This window comes from Ruditapes philippinarum, unplaced genomic scaffold (genome assembly GCF_026571515.1).
Source record: "Ruditapes philippinarum isolate M1 unplaced genomic scaffold, ASM2657151v2 ctg14651_1_1_1_1, whole genome shotgun sequence".
Classification (NCBI taxonomy): Eukaryota; Metazoa; Mollusca; class Bivalvia; order Venerida; family Veneridae; genus Ruditapes; species Ruditapes philippinarum.
Genome location: NW_026864243.1, coordinates 1 through 23,346, shown reverse-complemented (window position 1 = coordinate 23,346; position 23,346 = coordinate 1). Strand labels below are relative to the sequence as shown.

The 23,346-nt window shown below is 33.8% G+C and overlaps 1 protein-coding gene and 1 long non-coding RNA gene across 2 annotated transcripts in view; one reads left to right on the top strand and one right to left on the bottom strand.

The window, feature by feature from the left end:
* The window catches only part of LOC132724957 (vacuolar protein sorting-associated protein 16 homolog), a 29,049-nt gene extending 19,710 nt beyond the window's left edge, over positions 1–9,339 (bottom strand). Inside the window, exons 1-3 of the mRNA XM_060709939.1 lie at positions 9,180–9,339; positions 6,514–6,602; positions 6,145–6,260 (exon numbers count right to left, since the gene is read on the bottom strand). Coding sequence (XP_060565922.1) covers positions 6,145–6,260; positions 6,514–6,602; positions 9,180–9,223 — 249 coding nt within the window. The 5' untranslated portion in view covers positions 9,224–9,339. The remainder of the gene's footprint in view (positions 1–6,144; positions 6,261–6,513; positions 6,603–9,179) is intronic.
* Positions 9,340–17,609: 8,270 nt separating this feature from the next.
* On the top strand, positions 17,610–23,155 carry LOC132724958 (uncharacterized). The gene is made up of 3 exons (XR_009624988.1): positions 17,610–19,448; positions 22,452–22,487; positions 23,105–23,155. It is a non-coding gene; the product is annotated as an uncharacterized LOC132724958 (long non-coding RNA).
* The last annotated feature ends 191 nt before the right edge of the window (positions 23,156–23,346 follow it).

The following is a 23,346-nucleotide window of genomic DNA, read 5'->3' as shown; positions in this document are numbered from 1 at the left end:
CTTAATTTTTGGTTTAAAGCTTAAATTTTAAATGAATCCCAATTTAAAATACAAATCAGCAAAAGTAGCATTTTAGAAAATCCAGTATGAGAATTTTTTTCAGTCCGAAAAGTATTTTACTGCTCAACAACTTTTTTTTAAAAATAAAGAAACAAACTCAAAAAAAATAATTACAAATTCAAGCGGGAAAAATTTTTATATGTTATTTACTCAATAAGTAATGTAATAAAAAAAAATTATGTTAAAGAAAAAAAACCCTTCCCTGCTTAATTTAAAAAATTAAAAATTGTGATTTAAAATTGAGAAAGTCCATTAAAAATGTTAAAGGGACTCAGTATAAAAAAAAATACTAACCCCAATAGTAAAGAGGACTGGATAAATACAATAAGAAGTGGCAAGAACTGTGAAGATAAAAAAGGACTATTATAACTAGGGGAAAAGAAAAAAAAATCTTGAGTAATTGGGACTTACATACATCACACGGAAGAAAAATTTATTACTTTATGAATAGTTAGAATATAATAACATAATCAACAACAAGGATTTTTTAAAAAGTCCTGCGCTGTAACGAATGAAAGAAACCTAGGCTTACGGACAATTGATTTATAACCCAAGTCCTATAATGGTGGCAAAGCTAATTATATGCTAAATTTTCCCTCCTTAATTTGTCATAATATTTCACCTTGCTTAAAGACATGAATAAACTGACCTTTCCTAAGACCCAAACTGTCGTTTTAAACGTTCAGAAAAAACTAATCACAAACCCAAACACAACCATCGCCTGGTTACAAAAACAAATCTTCCGTGGTTGCCAACACCCATTTCTTAAATAATCGTCCGCTAGAACCACGTAAAATGATAAATTAACTGTAAAAAAACTATAGTACCCTATCCTTGAAGGTGATTAAATAACCCCACCGCAGCAATTTGACTTTTGAAAAATAAGTTGTCTGAAGAAAATTTGAAATAAAACCTTTACAGTAAATAAAGTACCAAATAAACGCAACACTGGTAAAAAAATTTATTTCAATTTTTTTTGGCGCAATTCGCCAAATAAGGATCTTGATAATAACTTATAAGCTTGCTATAGAGCACCAAGTTTCGATAACCCAAGTAATCTCATTTCTAAACCCTAGTTAATTGTCTTGGAAACCCATTTTTCTATTTTTAGTAACTGTGACCTTGAAACCCGGGAGTCCAAAATGCAAATACAAGCGCGGTCTTCAATGATAAGGGTTGCTAAAACCGCAATTTTTGATTACAATATCTCATTCCTTTAAAATTGTTATTGTCGGAAACCCCCCTTTTTCTATTCTAAGTAACGGTGACCCTTGACCTTGGCCCCAGGGGGTCCAGACACAATAACCAAGCGCACGGTCTTCATGTAAAGCTTGCTATACACCAGTTTAATTACAATATCTCATTCCTAAACTTTTAGTTATTTTCCGGAAAATTTTTTCTATTTTTAGTAATGGTGACCTTGACCTTGGCCCAGGGGGTCCAGATGCAATACCAAACTGGGGTTTTCCATAATAAGCTTGCTATATACCAAGTTTGATTTACAATATCTGCATTTCTTAACTTTAGTTATTGTCCGGAAACCATTTTTCTATTTTTTAGTTAACGGTGACCCTTTGACCTTTTGGCCCAAGGGGGTCCGATGCCAATACCAACAGGGTCTTCATATATAAGCTTGCTGTACAACCAAAGTTTTGATATTACAATATTTCATTCCTAACTTTATTATTGTCCGGGAAACCATATTCTCTATTTTTTAGTACGTGACCTTGACCTTGGCCCCAGTGGTCCAGATGGCCAATACCCAACCAGGGTGTCTTCATATAAGCTTGCTATACACAAAAGTTTGAATGTACATATCTCATTTCCTCATATTAGTTATTGTCCGGAACCATTTTTCTCTTTTTAGTAAAGTGACCTTGACCTTGGCCCCAGGGGGTCCAAATGCAATACCAACCGGGGTTTCCACATAAGGTTTTGCTATGATACCAAGTTTGATTACAATACCTCACTCCAAATCCTAGTTATTCGTCTGGAAAAACCAAATGATTGGACCGGGACCGACGGACGGACGGACCAACCCGACCGAACAAGCCTGACTCCTAAATATTACCCCCCCTAACCTTCGTTTGTGGGGTATAATAATTAATAATGTTCTGACAATTTTATTCTTAAAAATTTTTGACAAGATGTCTTTAGTATGTTAAAATCATAGATTTCTGTTATCCCTTAACCTTTAATACCAATGCTTACCCGAACTTAAATGGACATGTCCATATTTAAGATGGATAAACCCGTCATCAAACACAATTAAAATTTTGAAAAATATGTGTCACTGAATTGCAAAGAACTGCCCAAGATAGCTTATCAACTTGGACAGCCTACACACCAAGATGTCTGATCAAATGGTCTGCACTGGGGTAACATGGGGTAGAATAAGTTATGCTGCAAGCAGATTATGGGTAAAGTAAAATACAAATCTTCACAGAGTAAGACAAGAATATACTGGGAGCATGATTAAAATTTTTAAATAAGAGGGCTGTTAAAAAAGTCGCAAGACTAAGAGTCTTGATTTTTATTCAATTTTTGATTTGAATATTTTTTTATATGGTACAGCGATCCAAAAAATGTTTCTTCAATTTAAGGCATAAAATAATTGAAATTATTTGTGCTTAAAGGGGTTCCCTGTGTTATTGAATAAACCATGGTTAACATGCACTAGACCCCGGCGCAGCAAATAAAAAAGTTATTTGAAGCTTAGTTGTACTTCTATTTTATTATAATTTATTTTCTTTTTTCCCCGCCATTTATTCCAACAATACAATTATTTATTTTAAGTGGACATTCATGCCCAAAATTTGACGTCATTCAGACATGAAATGGCCCTAATCATTCAAGTTTTTGAACAGCAGTGGGCATAACATTTCAAATTTCGTAGAAATTTTGACGTTAGTTAAAAAACTGAAAAGTGTGCGATCGTGTAAATAAAACTTACCAACAAATTGCGATACTTCTAAGATACATATGAAAACATAAAATTAAAAACACAGTACAATTATCGGCTATCAGGATACTCATTTCTCAAGCCTTGGGCAAACAATTATCAATAACTTGCACAAATGAGTATCACAAACAGGGAAAGGATGGAGAATTGAATACGGGGAAATTTGACGGGCACGTTAAACATCAAATAAACAAGAGGGCCCCCTGATGGCCCCTGAGGTCGCCTCACCCTGTATACTAGGCCCCCCAACCCCATCCCCAAACGTTGCAGGGCCAATTTTAACCAAGAGCTTTTATTTGCACAAACTTGGTAACACCACCGATCAAGCAAGATGTTTCATGCTAAACATCTAAGCTCTAGCTCATTGGGCTTTTTAAAAGAGATTTTTTAAAAAGTTTTACTATACACATATAGTTAAAAACAATGACACCCCTGGGGCCGGGCCAGTTTTGACCCCAGGGCTTTTATTTGAACAAAAACTTTGTAGACACTTACTAGAAGATGTTTCATGCTTAATATCTAAAACTCTAGCTATTTGGGTTTTTTCAAAGAAGATTTTAAGTTTTTGCTATACACAAATAAAGAAAATCAATGACCCCTGGGGCGGGGCCAATTTTGATCCTAGGTCTTTTATTTGAACAAACTTTGTAGAAACTCAGTAAAAGATGTTTCATGCTTAATATCTTAACTCTAGCTATTTGGGTTTTTTCAAAGAAGATTTTTTAAGTTTTTGCTATACACATATAAGGAAAATCAATGACCCCCTGGGGCGGTGCCAATTTTGACCCTAGGGCTTTTATTTGAACAAACTTGGTAGACACCTATTAGAACATGTTTGATGCTAAATATCTTAGCCATAGCTCTTTGAGTTCTTTAAAAGAAGATTTTTTAAGTTTTTACTAAATGCGTAATTATAGGGAAAATCAATGACCCCCGGGGCGGGGCCAATTTTGACCCCGGGCTTTTATTTGAACAAACTTGGTAGACACCTATTAGAACATGTTTGATGCTAAATATCTTAGCCAAAGCTCTTTGAGTTCTTTAAAAGAAGATTTTTTATGTTTTTTACTATATGCATATAGGAAAAATCAATGACCCCCCGTGCGGGGCCAATTTTGACCCCAGGGCTTATATTTGAACAAACTTGGTAGACACTTATAAGAACATGTTTCATGCTAAATATCTTAGCTCTAACTCTTTTGGTTCTTTAAAAGAAGATTTTTTAAGTTTTTACTATATGCATATAGGGAAAATCAATGACCCCTGGGGCGGGGCCAATTTTGACCCCAGGGCTTTTATTTGAACAAACTTGGTAGACACCTATTAGAACATGTTTGATGCTCAATATCTTAGCCATAGCTCTTTGAGTTCTTTAAAAAGAAGATTTTTTTTAAGTTTTTTACTATATGCATATAGGGAAATCAATGACCCCCCGGGGCGGGCCAATTTTGACCCCAGGGCTTTTATTTGAACAAACTTGGTAGACACCCATTAGAACATGTTTCATGCTAAATATCTTAGCTCTAGCTCTTTGAGTTCTTTAAAAGAAGATTTTTTAAAGTTTTTTACTATATGGCATATAGGGAAAATCAATGACCCCCCGGGGCGGGGCCAATTTTGGACCCTAGGGCTTTTATTTGAACAAACTTGGTAGAACAATCATTAGAACATGTTTCATGCTAAATATCTTAGCTCTAGCTCTTTGGGTTCTTTAAAAGAAGATTTTTTAAGTTTTACTATATGCATATAGGGAAATCAATGACCCCCTGGGGTGGGGCCAAATTTTGACCCAGGGCTTTTATTTGAACAAACTTGGTAGACACTCACTAGAAGATGTTTTCATGCCAAATATCTAAGCTCTAGCTCTTTGGGTTTTTTAAAAAGAAGATATTTAAAGTTTTTTCTTTCGGTTGCCATGGCAACCAGAGTTCTGCATGGAATTAAATTCTTTGAACAATTTTTAAAGGTGACCACCAAAGGAACATTCCTGTGAAGTTTGGATGAAATTGGCTTAAGTGGTTTTATGAGGAGATGTCATTTAAAGTAAAAGTTTACGGACGGACGCCGGAACGGACGGACGCCGGACGAAAAGCGATCACAAAAGCTCACCCTGTCACTTTGTGGGGAAAAGGTAGCCCAAAAAGCCCTTTCAAAATGATCAAGGGAAACATCCAAATTTCCGGCCCCGTTTTGAAAGTCTGCATGGCATCTAAATTTATTCCGTTCTGCCCAATGGAAATTTTGTTTTCAAACAAAATTTATTTCATTTTAATAAAATATAGTTTTATTTAAAAAAAACGTTAATATTGCCTTAAAAGGTTAATTAATATTTTTCCCCCCCTTTTTCTTTTAAAAAAGATCACGCCTTTTGTAGGGAAAATATACTTTTCTGTTTTCAGTTGATAAAAAATTTGTTTTTTTAAATTAAAATAATCATATTGTTTTTTAGAACCCTACAATTAAAATGGAAAATTAATTTTACAATTTTCCTTTTTCATTAAATGAAAAAGTTCAAGCCTTTTTTTAAAACCCATATTGATTTCCCATAAGAATACCCAGGGATACCGAGAAAAAAGTGGCGAGTTGGCCGGATATCGGGCTTTTTTTTTTTGGAGAGTGGAACAAGAATGTGATAGTTTTCTTTCTCCTTTAATCTCCACATATGAGGTCTGGTCAAAGTTACATGATTCAGACACCTAGAACACTAGGGAGAATTCTGTCGGAAGGAATGACGCTTATTACATTTTGTTTTTATTTTACGATGTCATAAACGTCATTTATTTTGCTGTTAGCGTGTGCCCGGTCGCGTACCCCTTGTCATTTAAAATTTTCACAGACTCATTATTTTCAAACATATTTAATTGATTTTTTCACTGTATATAGAAGATATGTTCCGATATTATTATCTTGTAAAATTGTGCATGTAAATTAAAAAATGTGAACAGTAGAACTGCAGTCCTATTACTTTTTGAACAACCCTCGTATATTACAAAGAAACTTTTAGGGAAAAAATTGCTTTGTCTTGATTTTTTTCGGTAAGAACCCATATTAATATGTTAAAAATTTTCATATATTGTCTTTTCCAGTAATGGATTATGGATTATGGATTAAAAAAGGTACACAAAAAGTGAACATACTCTAAGTTGACCTATAGGTTTACCAGATGAGGTGAATGCATGAATGATCGGCTTCACATTTCCTGACAAATTTGGGTTGTTACTGTCATCTCTCATCAAAGCTGAAATATATAAATACTGTATATACTATACCCTTTACCTACCTCTGAAAAAATGCTTAAATACCTGCTCAGTACATCGCAAGAAAGCAAAAGCTTATTGCAATGTATAATGATCTTAAGCCTTAATTCGCAATTTTCTAATCTAGTCCTAATTTTTACATCAATCTGTTTACTAAACAGTTTCACAAGAAAAACCTTAACAGAAATCACAATTTTAGGAAAATTAAACACAATTTGCTCTTAAAATGTTTACCTAAAGGTCCACCATATGGAGCTGGAGCAACAATGAACTTTGCAAGATCTATCTGGTCTCCCCACTCCAGAGAATACAACTCCATTTTTCTGAAAATAAAGAGATAACTTATAGAATCATAACTAGCAGGTTAACTCAGGAAATATAGTCTGACCTCATAATTACCTACTTTAAGTTTTCAAGATAATAAATTCAAAGTACAAAGTAATTAAAACTCCTTTTGTGTTTAAACTTACATACTAGTTCTAGAAGTTACTGATTATTTACATTATATCATATTATACATGTACATGTATTTGCATATGGCATTTCATAACAATTTCATGCCATATTTCCAATCCCCAAGTGACCCAGTTAGGGAGGTTTGGCTTTAAATAAAAGGTAGAGGATATATAGAGGGGAATTTTCTTACTAGTGTGCATAAATCAGTCATAACCTTATAAAATATGCACTTAATCATATCCCTTTCACAATTTTTATGTTATCAAATTGAACATGTTTTCATCAACTTATATAATTCCATAATAATAAATGAGATCTAAAACAAATAAACTTTAAAGTGACATTATGCCTATAAAAGTGTAAATGGTGGGTGTACAGGTGAATGTAATAATAAGTTTAGATCTTTCAATTTTATAGTCATGTCTTACCATATAATAATGAATACCCCAGATGACTCACAAAGAATTCTAAAAATATCATAGGGAATCTATTGTTAATGTTCCACTGATAAATATAGTGGGGTAGTCTTTTTATATTTTAGGAATCCTAAAACATTTTTCATTATCAATTATTGGTAAATGACCATGATCATAGTTAATCTTTTTCAGTATATCCCTGTTTCTAACATTATCAGGATATGCTTTAAACTGATGAAATTGGCGCTTGGGGATCTGAAAATGAATCAACTTTGTAGTGCTGATATACTTGTGTAAATATGTAATATTCAAATATGACAAAGTACAATGTAAATGATTTTTTTCTTTCTTGAATATCAGTAAATTCAGAAAAATAAGTTAAGATGTATGCATAGTACCAATGAGAGCCATTTATCTACAAAGTTTCATGTTGATATCTCTTATAGTTTTAGAGTTATGTCCCGGAACAAGTTCAAGGTATGAAAATGAACAAAGGGCAATTACTCTAAAAATTATGCAAGGCAGAGTTATGGTTCTTGAGATCTATCTACCTTCAAAGTTTCATGTTTATATCTCTTATAGGTTCAGAGTTATGTCCCAAACAAAGTTCAAAGTGTAAAATTAAACAATGGGCAATTACTCCAAAATTAGGCAAAACAGAGTTCTGGTTCTTTTGCACTGCAATTCTACCAAATGAGATCTATCTACCTACAAAGTTTCATGTTGATATCTCTAATAAGTTTAAAGCTATGTCCCGGACAAAGTTCAAAGTATAAAAATAAATAAAGCGCACTACAAATGTATCTCCAAAATTAGGCAAGGTAGAGTTACAGTTATTGTGCATGCACATCTACCCAATGAGATCTATCTACATACAGAGTTTCATGTTGATACCTGTTGTTGTTCAAAGAGTTATGTTTCGGACAAGAAAAGTGAACGGACGGATGGACGGACAAAGTGGCGACTATATGCTCTATGTAAGTTTCATTGAAATTGCATTAGTGGTACAAGAGGAGTAGTTCGGATAATCTTTAAAATAAAAAATCATTAAAGCCCCATTACTCTGACAAAAATCATTGAACCTGAAAATGCTGCTGATATGCATAACTAGACACTGATCAATCCTGTAAAGTTTGGATGAAATTGCACCAGTAGCAGACTTGGGGATGATTACATTGATCAGTTATTGATTAAATTACAATGACTTTAAGATTTTATTGTAATTGATTATTATTGATTACTCAGACTTGCCTCTGTAGTCAATTTAATTACAATTACTTTTAGAGAGTAAATGATTGATAATTGATTACATTCAATGTAAAGTAGTATCTTTACTTAAGACCACCCCTGATTTAAGACCACCCCCTTGATAAGACTATTTTTACAAGGTTCTTATAAATGTCAATGGTTACATGATCCAGATTTAAGAACAAACGCTTTTCCACTTTTAAGACCATCTGATTCAGTCCAAATTCTTTGCTTTATTCTTAATTTGACCCAACTATTGAGACCACTGATATAAAAGTCAACACCTATCTAGATCTTAAATTTATTTTTATGATCTGCTTGAATGCTTTGCATAACACTTAATTTCACAAAATGTGAAAAACTGTTATTATTGGGTTAATCTATGAAATAAGGTGAGAAGGTAAATTTTAGAGTGGTATAACTGAAAGTATTCAATGTCAATCAAATTGTAATCATAATTACTGACTGAACTTAGCTGTAAATGATTAATTACAATTAAATTAATCAATTTTGGGCAAGGTAATCAATTACATGATGATTACAGAGTAATCATATAATCGATTAAAAAATCAATGATTACAATTAATGATCACCCCAGGTCTGAACTGTAGTTTATGAGTAGTCCGGACAAGTTTGGTGATGGACGGACAGACATTCAGACGACCGAGAAGTGACTACTACTCCGTAGAGATAATTTTATCCAAATAATTTACATATCCGATTTTTACACCACTTATTAGAAAAACTAATAATGAATCTGCAAATGTCATTGATACTTACTCGTAATATACATGGCCGAGAGGTAGCCAATTAGCTGATGCCATTCTTGCCTCTTATACAATGTATCAAACGCTTTAATGGTGAAAGAAAGATGTATTTACTTCCTCCCCATTCAAGTAGATGTAATTCGGTGACACTTCATTAGACTAAAAGGAATACAAATAATTTGTACGTTTGTTGCCATTTATATGGCTACGTTAAATATCAGGACTACTTTAAGTATAAATTAAGGGTGCGTTTTACAAAGAATATAAAGTCTAAAACAGATTTGTGCATATTTTAAAAGACAGAAGGTTTAAAGATATAACAGTCAGTAATATATAATATCAAACACTTTAGGCCCTATAAAAATTTGAACTATTTGAGCAAAAAATGTGATTTTTTAAACAAACAAGCCATAATAGTTCATTTTATTCAGACCAAGAGGAATTTTTAGCTCAAGGGGATGATGAAGTAGCCGTTAAACGGCTACATTTATATAGCAAAAAAAAACTGAAATAAAGTATATTATATCTATAGTCATTAATACAGGAGGCCAATAAGAAATCAGGCCTTGGTCACTTGTTTACACAAATTGATATTGATTTTTATCAAAATCATCATAATCACAGAGCTATATCTACATATAAGTCTCTGTCATAATGAATATATTTAAATAAATAATAATGCAATTGTTTAATTACTATAGTTTAAGATACATGCTATCTCACAACAGAATTTAAGGGGGAAAAACATGTATGAGCCTTAATTATTATTATTTGTATGTTATTATTTTAAAGATCCTGTAATAAGATCCTTTGTTACTAAATATAGAATTATAAAGTGCTCCTGTATAATTTAGAAATAGAAGCGATATCTAAATATACCTGTCAATGATAAAATTTGTAAATGTTGTCTATTAACCTTTTACCACTTCTTCTTCTTCCGGGTAATGTGCTGGGCCCCTCTGGAGCATCGTCCCACATGAGCATATCGTGAAAAAATGGCCGTTTTCATTGAAAAGCCTCCTGTTACAAGTTCAAACAGCTATGAAACTATAAAAAAAAATGCTTCAATACTGATGAAACTTAGCACAAATGTTGACTGGACCTTAGCCACTGTAACAGCTAGCATGCTCAATCGTAAATTTCCTGTTACCATGGCAACGGGGAGACGTCTCAAAATTGCGAAATATCACTATTTTGCATTGTTTTTCCATCAAAACTGATTTCAAAGTGCTGCAACTTCTCAATGAATTGAGATAGAGTAAAAGATTTTTCAGCGTCTGTTACTAGTTACCCTAAGATCGACCTGAGGCCATTTTTAGCCTGTCACATGTCCAAAATTTTCTTGGGGTGTTATCTGTGATATGCAGGCTTCATAACCTCTGATCCTCTTTAAAAATTCCATTTTATTTAGTTCCGCCCATTGCACGGGGTTGGAACCCCATATGTATCTCAAAAATGAGCATCGGTAAAAATTATATGTGAATTTCCGCTGCACCAGATGTGAAGCATAACACCAGATGTGACTGTAAAAATAGGTCAAATGCAATTTTGAGCAGCGATTCCTCCGGTTGTGGCCAAATCTCAATAAATGTTTGAATCAGGATTTGTCTGAATGTTAAGCATCGGCCTGTAGTGGGATTTCGGAAAATCTCTGTTTTTGAGTCCGTTTAGTGACATTTTCTTCATTCACATTGCATGTTTTGGACACACCAGAACCCACGACGGAAAGAATATCTCGATGGAGACTGCGTAGAAATCCAAAACAAAAATGGGTAATATAGAGGAGAGTCAGGAGGGTAGAATCACATTTCGATTTTCTTAAAAAAAGGATTGAATTTTATATAAATGTTTAAAAAGATGAAAACTTACCCTGCGATTTACCTATTTTTACAGTCACATTTGGTGTTATGCTTCACATCTGGGGCAGCGGAAATTCACATATAATTTTTACAGATGCTCATTTTTGAGATACATATGGGGTTCCACCCCCGTGCATTGTTTTCTCGTTTAGGGCACACACATTTTTTACTTGGGGACCATATGTCGCTTTTCATGGAATGACATTTACGTGTCACATTGAAGGTTTCATGATAACAACCATATGAATACATCTGCGAATGATTCAAAATTCAAAATTGTACCATTTAATTTTGAAATAAAAAAGATAAATACAGAATCCCTAAAGAAAGCCCAACACGACAAAATTGAAAATGTTGCAGGCTCGGAATGTTGAATTCTGCTTAAGCCGGTGCAATGGGTCGTGGACGGTAGTTTGCACTTAACAGTACCGTCCATGAACAGGCTCAATCAAACCGAGCCTGCAACATTTTCAATTATCCCGTGATGGGCTTTCTTTAGAGGTTCTTATTTTCTCTATTTCATTGGTCGATATTTTACGCACCTGTTGTTATTTGATTCATTTTACCCACGGTTGATTACATGTTATTTTACATGTTTATCAACCGTGGGTATCCGACGATGCATCTGGTTGAACTTAATTATGTAATGGATCATTTGGCTTATTGCAGTTAAGATAGTTATATGCTTTGTTTCTCATTATCTCCTTTTTTCACTGTTGTCATTTTATATGCTTTAGGTTTGGTTATTAAAACAAAATCTTTAGATAATTGTGTTTTGCTAATCATAATAAAGCTTTAATATGTTATGTGATTATATGTCTGTAAAGGCCCGTGTTTGGAAATAAAATTTAGTCTATTCTATTCATTATGTGCATGTGTCACAGGGTTTTAGTAGTATTTAGTGATGTGCATGTGCGAGATCAGGGAAATAAACTATATAGAGTATCACGTGACAACACCTGCTTTGGACTGATAAGTTTTAGTAGGGTGGCTATGTTGATAGTGTGGAGTATTTGTAGTACTCAGATGTAATCTACATATAAGTAAAGCGATAATTAGATTTAAAGGGTCTTTGACATTTTGACCCAATAGTGGCATGGCATTTAAAACTCGACACAGGGAAATAATTTATATAGAGTACCAATAAAGAGACATTATTCATTCAGTCACAGCATTGAATACATTTAGAATTTTTTCTCTGTCTATATAAAGAGCTTATATTTGAGCAACCTTTTAAATAGAGATATTGGTTTAAAATAATTTTAAAGCAGGATTTTGTGACATGGCATGCAAAACTCGTAAAGATGCAATTGAAGTTATTGATCATCAACTGAAGTAAACAAAGGTCATAAAACAAAGGTCATTGTGACATTGACCTTTAGGCCAGAAATGAGCGTGGCTGGTAGGATTCGTCAAAATAGAAAAAATAAGAATCCCTAAAGAAAGCCCAACACGGCACAATTGAAAATATTGCAGGCTCGGTTTGATTGAGCCTGTTCATGGGCGGTACTGTAAAGTGCAAACTAGTGAAACTACCGTCCACGCCCCCTAGCACCGGCTTAAGCAGAATTCAACATTTAACATGAAATGGTACAATTTTGAATTTAGAAACATCCGCAGATGTGTTCATATGGCGGTTATCAAACTTTGAACTTTTTACTTGAAAGCTGATTTAGCAAACAAAATAAATCATCAACAAGAAGCACTTCCTTCATGACCAAGCTTTGAGAATTGAGTACCGCTCAAGCCGGTGCTAGGGGCGTGAGGGATGTTGCACGTATTCAGTATCCCTCATGTACAGACTCAATCAAACCGAGCCTGCAATTCTCTTGTAATTTTGTTGTGATTAATGCTTCCGAGGGATCACTTTGTTTTCAGATTTTTATACTTCACAACAGCAGGTATCAAGTGCTGTATGGCAGCTGTAAAAAGTTGCCCCGTACCTCACTTCAGTGTTGTTATATTTTTTGGTCCTTCGGGATCATTGATGCCAGCACTATTGAGTGTTGAGAATTGAGTACCGCTCAAGCCGGTGCTAGGGGGCGTGAGGGATGTTGCACTTATTCAGAATCCCTCGTGTACAGACTCAATCAAACCGAGTCTGCAATTCTCTTGTAATTTTGTTGTGATTAATGCTTCCGAGAGATCACTTTGTTTCCAGACTTTTAACATCAGTTCCAAGCTCAAAATACCTTGACATTGACTTGTCCGTATACCTAAACTACAACACACACACAGACATCTCAAGAATTACATCAAATGCAAGCAAACCCCTAGGATTCATAAAACGGAATATCAATACAAAAAATGAAAAGTAAATCAAATAGCTAGCTTATAAATACCTTTAAAGACCCCAGCTAGAATATGTTTGGAGCCCCTGCACACAGTCAAACATCCGAAAAAATGGAGATGGTACAAAGACAAGCGACACGCTGGGTAAAACACGACTACTCCGCTCGATTTGTAACAGTTTCGGCCATGCCGAAAAACTTGGCTTGCGTTTTCACGAGCATCGCGGATTAGACTTTACAATTATTATGTTGTGTTTTTTTTAAATTTATCCATTTGCCTTCCCACCTTAAGTAAAACGGACGTTCCATTCCGGATACCAAACTAGAGACCTAGTATATAAAACTTGCTTTTGGCTGACATAAACCACTTCGTTGTCATTATACCCTATTTGCAGCACTAATAAGTGTGCATGTGTAAATGCGGTATTTTATCTTTAAAGTCACAAAAACTTATATTTTCTCACGATAATAAATCCTTTTTATCATACGATTCGTAAACGACAACATTTCGTTATTATATATTCCAAACCATACCTTCAAAAATGCTTTTTTTGTTAAAGTTATAGGGTATTTAAGTTTGAGCGTCATCAAAATTTTAGTAATGTCAGCCGTTCGCCTCTTTTTAATGATAACATGGACAGCCATTCATCAGTAAGAATGAATGAATAACGCTGAAATCCGTTCAAAATATTTATTAATTCATGGTACTTTCTAATACACCTCATACTTACGTAATCCAACTACTCTTTTGTAATTTAAAATATAAATTAATTCATGGTACTTTCTAATAGACCTCATGCTTACGTAATCCAACTACTTTTCAATAATTTCTAAATTTTCCACCATAATAAATGATTTATTTTACAGCATATAAATTAATTTAAAGTATAATTATTATTTAGTTGGTTGGTTGGTTGGTAGGGTAGGGTAGGGTAGGGGTTGGGATAGGGGTTGGGTGATGTGGGGTGGGTATGCGTTGGGTTGGGTTGGGTTGGTTGGTTGGGTTGGTTGGTTGGTTGGTTGGTTGGTTGGTTGGTTGGTTGGTTGGTTGGTTGGTTGGTTGGTTGGTTGGTTGGTTGGTTGGATGGATGGATGGATGGATGGATGGATGGATGGATGGATGGATGGATGGTGTCTTGGAATACTGAAAATGTCAACCCACAATAGTAGCATTTATACGTATCCTTGCTGTATCTATTTCTCCCTTTTAAATTCTGAAAAAGTCAAAAACACAATGTGTCATAATTGCAGTAATTAATTTTATCATATCATTGAATGATATAAAATGGATGGATTGGTGGATTCATGCAACCATACGTATGCAGTCAGCCCTGTAAACACACGCACGCGTGCACGTAAAAATTACACTCTCATAAAGACAATTACATGAACGCACAGACAAAACACATTAATACACACAAAACACTCTATTAAAGACACACATATACATGCACAGACAAATACACATGCATACACACACACGCACGCACCAACACGCGTACGCACACACGCGCACGCACGCACGCACACACACATATAAGTTCAAACACGCATGCACACGCGCATACACACAAAACACATACATGCACGCATGTATGCAGTATGCATGGATGCTGGGGGTTTTTGTTTTTGATGGGGGGGGCTTTTGTCCTACGTGTAAATTTCAATGGGGGGCATTTTGTCCACCTTGTCATTTTTAGGTGGGGTGACTTTCGTCCGCGGGGACTTTTGTCCTACAGTCGCATGTGATATCCCAATAATTGATCAATTATCACCTGCATATAATGTCTAACTCGACGCGGTTATTAATAATATCATAAAAAATCTAAATTAATAAACCGCATATTAATATACGTGTATGTTGATAATGATATTAAAGTGACATTATGTTCATTTTTTCATTGTCAAATTGAATTTAATTAACTTTATATTTCAATAAACTAGTCGTTGTAATGGTGAATGACCAACCCATCATATTTGAAAATGTGTAGGATAAAAAATAAATCTACCTAAATATATAAAGACTGCCCCACTCTTTTTATAAATTGAAAGTTACAGATACATTCAGACAGATAATTACACACACAAAAGCAAAGAGACATCAATATTTAAATATTATTATTTCATTAAAGCGCGGTCCGCCTCGTCTCGAATCACGGTCCGCCCTGTCCCAAAATACGGTCCGCCTTGGTACGGTCCGCCCTGTCCGTAATTTCTAAGGAAAATACAGGTTACATCAGACTACCATTAGTTCTCGTTTCCCGTCCCCTCCACTGTATTACACTTGGAACCATCTCTCAACGAACATTGTCACCCTGGCAGACCAATTCAATCAGGCAGTACAGTATTAGTTGACTTGTGTTTTTACTTTTAAATATTTCTTTCACTCTTACTAATACAAAACATTTAAAAAATGATTTTAAGTTTTCAAATGTTTCTCACTATCCTGATAATGTTCATTCTCAGGTTTTTACTTTCTCTCACACCTTTCACTGACACATCCGACGTGTACAGTACCATCCCTATAAGTATAACACTCGGGAGAGGGGTTGGCAGTTATCAGAAATGGATAAATGGATAGATGGATAGCAGGTAGAACTTATAACTTGAGGTATCACATCCACGTGCTATATTCAATGCATTTTACCAAGAAGGTAAAAAAGTCTCACGCCATTGCCAACGTCAATGCCGCCAGCGACTATTCTTATTTTTTACCTATCTAGTAAAGGCCTCTGATGTCTCTTATGAAAAGCGCATGCGCACAAGCGGAACATTTGACTGGAAAAACACTGCGAACATCGCATCGTATGGTATTTTGTTTAAAATGAAAAAGAAATCGAAATAATATATCTATCAAATGATTGCAATTAAAATGTATTAATTAAGTGCAAGCTTTGCACATGTTGAAGACAGCTTGACAATCACGAATCAAAACTTTACGGCCTGAATTTTCACTATTCGTACCCATTAATTTCGTACCGATTTTGAATTTGATTAGAATATGTGATGCGTCATAATTGTCTCTTTGAAGAAATAATTATCTTTGAATTTGTCATATTTCTTAAATTTGAAATGAATACATATTGTAAATATCATTGCCAATAATCCCATAAATTACATATTATACATTCATTTTTATACCTATGTATATAAAGTATTACTCACCTAAACAAAGATGCTACACCAGACTTCCCGAAAGTTGAAAAAAACTGTCAGACATTCGGTCTGACAAACCATAAAAATCTGTCGGACCGAAACGAAATCTGTCGGACCAAATAAAATTGATCAAAGAATAACTTGTGTTTGTATTTCTAAGACACTTTTTTTAATTTTTTTCGCCGTAAAAATCGGCACATTCCTTACAAGTTACAGCGCATTTTCATCTCCTCCCTATCATACACCAACGATTCACTGTCTTGCTTCTATTTTTCATTAAATTTTGTCTCAGGTCTTTTCTTTTTATCCTTTTACTGCTGTTCTGCGCGTTCCTCTGACGTAGTTTTTTTATTTTTCCAAGGTTTGGCTCCTTTAGCGACGCCATTTTGTATACATGCGGCTTGGATAAAAGCCGGACAGTCGGACCGATCCGGAATAAAAACTCGTCGGACCTGATCAAAATTTATCGGACATGTCCGTCGGACCGACGTATTTCGGGAAGTCTGTACACAATAAAATCAGCCGCAGGCAAACTGCAATAGTCGCACACTTCGGATGATTGCAAGGATATCTTTCTTCTCAGTGAATGACAACAGGTTGAATTTCAGCAGGAAGAACGGATAAGGAAGTGACGTCACTGGGGAGGGACTGGTTCCCTGCATTAATGCAGGCGGACTGGTATTCGGATAAGAAAACCTACGAATACTACATATGTCCTGTTGTTGTTGTTTTCTATTTCAGAAGGCCACATTGGAAATAAGATATATATGATTGTTATTGTATGTTCTTAATGTGTAACCTTCTTTAAATAAAGATATTATTATTATTATTAAATTATAAATATGACCAGTGATGACGTTGCTTTGAGATATTTTCAGAGATCGGGAAAGTCCCGCGACCTGCGACATAGTCGCATTAAAATGATTTTAGTCACATTGATAAGCCTGCAGATACGACATTAGGGTGCATGAATAAACAATGAGGAGACAAGTAATTTCTAAAATGCAAATTTGACCTGCAAGAAATTCAGCGAAAGCATGAAAGCTTTACTGTTTGTCAATCAATAGGGTAGTAGTTGTCAATCAATAGGGTAGTAGTTATATAAAGAAAAAAACACTGCATTGATAACTACATTGTTTGAGAGTTTTTGTTAATGATTGAGCATGATATTGAAAGAAAATTTTATAAACTTTTGAATAAAGCATGAAAGGTCTTGACAATAGACATAAACTATAATAATATAATAAGCCCATAACATCTGATATATTGGACTAAGGAAATAATTGCAAGACAGTAGATATATTCAAAATCATAGTCCAATATATTTAATGTAATCGGCTTGTTATAGTTTATGATGGTCAAGTTTGACGTCTAATAGATATTGCTGATAAATGCATAGCAACATTAACAATTTAAAAAATGTTTATTGCTAACCTTTCAAGCTTTAATCAAAATTTTATCAAATAATGCTCAATCATTAATAAAAAATCTCAAACAGTGTTATTGCCAATTTAATATAAGATACGTTTTGCCTATCCACAAAACTGGTTAAGTAAATTGCTCTACAGATTGATTCCAAATTTTTTAACCGAAAAATATATTGATACATGCTGACAGTGTAATGTGATTATGTGTGCATAGGCAAATATTTCTTTCAAAAATATTTTGTAACGTTTAAAACTTTTGACTCATTTAAACACTTGCATTCAGTTAGCCAATCAAATTTAGGGCACTGGGACAGTTTGACGGTCATTTGTTTATCGGCTCACTGTTTAAGGATTTAATTATAAAAAAAGGATTTAAACATGATTTTTCAAATTTGACAGTTTGACTATTTTATGCAAAGGTATTTCTATTTTACTTTTGTTCATGAAGAGCTCAAAATTAATTTATATGCTGAATTACGTGTTTTATCGTTTCGCAAGCAAATCTTATGCTATGGTTTATGAGCATAAATTTTAAATATGACGTTCAGCTTTGCCAAGAAGTAAAATGACTCAAAACAATGTCATATTTGGACTTTTCGAAATCCGAGCTAAAAACTTTTTTTGGTACGTTCTGTACATTCCAGATTTGGTTCACCTATAACTAACTTAAGAAAGAAAGACTCAGTGTCTATTCTAGGACGCGCGATTGCGCGATTCACGCTAGTATTTCACAGATCGCGCACAATTCAAAATCATGTGCGTGAAAATCGCGCATCTATAAAAAAAGTTAATAAAATCGTAAAACTTTCATCCCGCATTATATTTGGTTGTTTTGTTTACATTTACATCGGAAACCGAAGGGAGTTAACTGTAAGCTAATTATAGTAATTTAGTACCGTATGGTACTGGTTACGAGAGTTGACGGAAATTAACAGAATGTTCCGTACCAACCGGAACTAGTGTGCTCGGTCTGACAGTTGGGCGCCATTTTAGTGTAGTAAATAATCAAGAAAAACGAGGCAATTCCTAGCTTGGCTACGATCTAGATGTGAAAGATAGGTCGATTGTTTGTATTGTCAATCCCTTTATAATCAATCGCGGCAGTTCTGTAATAATCTGTTTTCGTTTAAAAATTAAGGGGGGACAACTTCTGCTGCCTTAAATAAATAACGCCTCAGTGTAAACTTAATGCAGACGATTTAACATTGGCAGTTTATTTTGGCACCCCTTGATTTTGAAAATCGCCCCCTTTTTTGAAATAGAGTGGGGAAAATCACCCCTATTTTTCAATTCCTAGAATAAACACTGAAGACTTAGTCACTACATACTGAACCACTAGCCGAAAGAATTAAAAACAAGAGAAGGGTTTAAATGTTTATTAATTTAATCCAATATTGTTTAAAAAAATTAGATACACACATTTTGAATTTCAGATTTATAAAGATGGACCAAACAGATCAGTGTTTCATTTGTAAAGACAATATTAGAGCAAAGCAACAAAAACTACAATGTACAGGTTGTTTTGTGAGCATTCACAGGACATGTACAAGTAAGGTTGACTATTTAAAGCATTGTGTTTATAATAACTTTATCATTTAATGATCATAGGAATGCTTATTTGATAAAAATACATTTATGTATCATTTTATATCTGCCTGATATTTGTATACAAGGCGCTGTGTCTATAGGTAATTCATTTTTATGAATCAAACGAAGTGTTAGCTATGAGGTGCAGTTTTCTTTTTTGATTTTACTGTAAACATTATCTGAAAAAAAGAAGGAAAAAACAAACATACGAACATGTAAATGTTAAAAAAAAGTAAATTGATATATCCTGAGAGGCGTCCGTATCGCGAGTGGTTAAGGTCATGACTTCAAAACCACTTCCCCCTAACTGCTATGGTTCGAATCCCGGCAGGACTTTATCTTCATGTGAGGAAGCTATCCAGCTAGCTTACGGAACGTCGGTGCTTCTACTCAGGTGCCCGTTCGTGCCTGAAATAATGCACAGAAGGGCACCTGAGGTCTTCCTCCACCAGTAAATCTGGAATGTCGCGATATGACCTATACTGTGTCGGTATGACGTAAAACCCAATCAAAACAAACAAACTCGTATCCTGATCAAATATTTTTTATATTCATGAGCATGTTAGAATGGAGATGATTATTATGTCAATTCATATTGGGTTTTTTTATTAAACCTTAATAATGCTATATATATATCCACATACTGCCAGTTTTCAATCACAACCACTTTTCATCATCCCTAGAATTTTTTTATTTTTGACCTTATTTGTCATGTAACCAAACTGTAAGCACATCTTGCATTCACCTTGACTACATTTATCGGCAGCAATGTCAATTATGGCGATAAAAAAGAAAATGTTAGCATTTTTGAGTTCAAAATATGTGAAATGTGTGTTTTCCACTAATCCTTTATTTTAGCCAGTTACAAAATCGCAATAATTTCTAAAAATAATTGATTTTACAGACTCAGTTTTTGTCAGGTCTGCTGAAATGGATATTAAGCTTGGACAACTGTTTCAATATCTTGTGAAGTCATAATATATACTGCACTTCAAAAGCTATAATTTTAATATGTACATATTTTACCATACAATTCTTAATTGGAAGGTAATACATCAGTAAAGCAACAGTCACTTAAACAAGGAAAAACATTATCTCTGATAACTTTTCAGTAAGCAGTCACTAGAATGGGGTCATATAGACCCTAAGATCCTAAAAATTTGACAAGATCATGCTTTTTCTGTTATGCAAATTGAAATGTACATCCATACCCCAATTGTGACAGCTTTACCACTGCAAATAGATATCAAGATTAAAAAATGGCATTATAATTAGGTTAAAATTGTTTATTACCATTTATCATGCAACTGCAATGGTAACTGCCTGATAACACTTGCCTGATAATTATTTTTGATATCACGTCAGTAACCTGATATCAAAAATTAGCCCCGCCCATTTTAACGGACTTTTTTCAATTGCTTATATTCTCATTTTCATCAGCATGTGAATTCTACAATGTAATCTCATACCCTTACAAATCTTTAATCAATATGCGAAATTTATTTATTTATATTTCGATTTTCAATTACGAATAAATTAGATAGCGAATAGTTTGAAGTGACGTTCATAATTTATATTGCAAATGACATCATCGATGTTCACGTCATACTATACATGTAATCATAACAAAACAGGGTAGACAATTTTCTTTGAGAACTTGTAAATGTTTACTTTATTTCGCCGGATTATTATTTAAAAATAAGTGAACAAATTGGTTTCGTTTAAAAAATAAGACGCATGTTTGTGTAGCTTTTGTGTTTGATTGCCGATTTGACTTTTCTTTTGATTGAAATTATCGTGAAATTTTTGAATTTTTGACAATTCAAGACAAAAATTGCAGTAAAGTTTAGTTATGTGATTTCTAAGCGGATTTTTGGATCGTGTTTAAATTAAGGTAAGAATGTTATCGTATTAGACCTACATTCTGTTGTATCTTTTATCCGAGTCGAAAGAAAAAAATGGCCGCCAATTACCAAAGTTTCAGGGCGGAGGAATTTGTTTTCAAGAATTATTTTCTTTGAACAAAAATCCCCCTTTTTAACGAAAATTCGCTATTTAAAAGTAGATTATTTTGTTATTTTGACAGTTATTATGTGTTACATGATAAATAGAAAAACATGCTACTGTCTTTTGATATCAATTTTATCAGGCTCGGCTGATATGGGCAGAAAGGGCTCGGCAAGCCTCGCCCTTTCTAGCCCATATCAACCTCGCCTGATAAAATTGATATCAAAAGACAGTAGCATGTTATTCTCTATTTATCTGAAGTTAAGTTTGTCAAAATTTCTCCATAATACATAACTGATTATATTTTAACATTGTATGACAATTTTTATGTGGTACAGTTTATATTTTGTTAACTGATTGAAAAGTGGTTGTGAAATTTTGAAGAACAGGAAAATGGGTCAGTAATGATTTGTCCTCGATTCATAATAATAATTCAGGTAAAATTTTAAAAAGTTGGTGCATTTATTAGCTAAACTGATAATATTCGCAGAATTGAAAGAGAATTTTTTTTAATATAATTTCACTGTCAGTTATTGTAGGAAAATCTGTTAGCTGATCGGAAAGAGGCAGTACGGGGATATATCTGAAATGGACTTGTCCATCTTTCATTCGGACAAACCATCATTCTTAGTGAAATATCATAGTAAGAATTGCCTGAATAGCAAATACTGTGCAGACCATGATCAAACATCACAGATGTGCTGGCTTACTGATCTTTGTCTGCACTAGTGGCATGGGTATAATCCAGTATAATCCAGTGCTCTTAGAAGACTATTTCTTGTTAATTTATCGTATTGTTCTGAATGGTTTCATTGTTGGACCCTTGAATCTGCAAACATAGCAATATTTTATAGCAACATGCTCAAATTCCAAACATTTTCTTTGATCTGATTCCTTTTTGCAGTAATACAGTGTATAAGCATTTTTTATGTTAATTGTTTTGCTGATTTTTTTCCAGAAATGACTCAGGCAAAGTACAGGGAATATGTTAAAGGTAAGTTAGTTACCAGTTTACCAATAATATTTCATTAAACTCTGTCTACATTGTGTGCTATCAATTAAGAAGCTCCACTTTTGTCTATATTTTTTTTATTTGATGTGGGTTGTTGACCAATAACTTATGTGCAGAATTTCAGGTTGTAGGCTTTATCTGTTTTCTGTTGTTCAAGAATAATCAATTTAATTTAAATTGTGAAAAATGATCACAATATGAAAGCATAAAATTTGTAATGTGTTGACACTTTTTACTCAATTTTCGTTTAGAATCCCACACACATAAACTGATTTTCCATTTTAATCTGTGTATATTCTTCCATTTTATGTTAGTGTCCCAGTTGATCTACATGTACATGTATGCAAAAAATACTAATTGTAGTTCTTTAGGCTTTTGATGTTTTAGAATAAATCAGTAAAATAAATTACATTTAGTACAAAAAATCAAAATTTGTCATCTAATGACACTTATACAGTGTTAATTGTTTTATTTTTCTCTTTGGGATTCATTGTGTTAAATCTTTAGCCATGTTGAAATCCAAATTTTGGATCAGACAAGATCCCCCTTACCTAAAAAACTATAGATCTAACTTGTATTCATTATGTTTACTATTTCAGATAATCAAGTTAATAGGATAAAATGTGATATCTGTGATGCAAGTGGTAAAAGTATGTATATATTGTATATATTGTATTTATTATACTCTCTTTCAAAGAAATGGGGATATATTAGTTTGCAAATGGTGTATGTCAGTCGATAGACCACTTTCATTTGCATTTCAATAACATAGAACTATTTGACCCACTGCCTTCAAACTGCATATTAGGATCATTGCTCTCATTGAGTTGAAAGACACCTA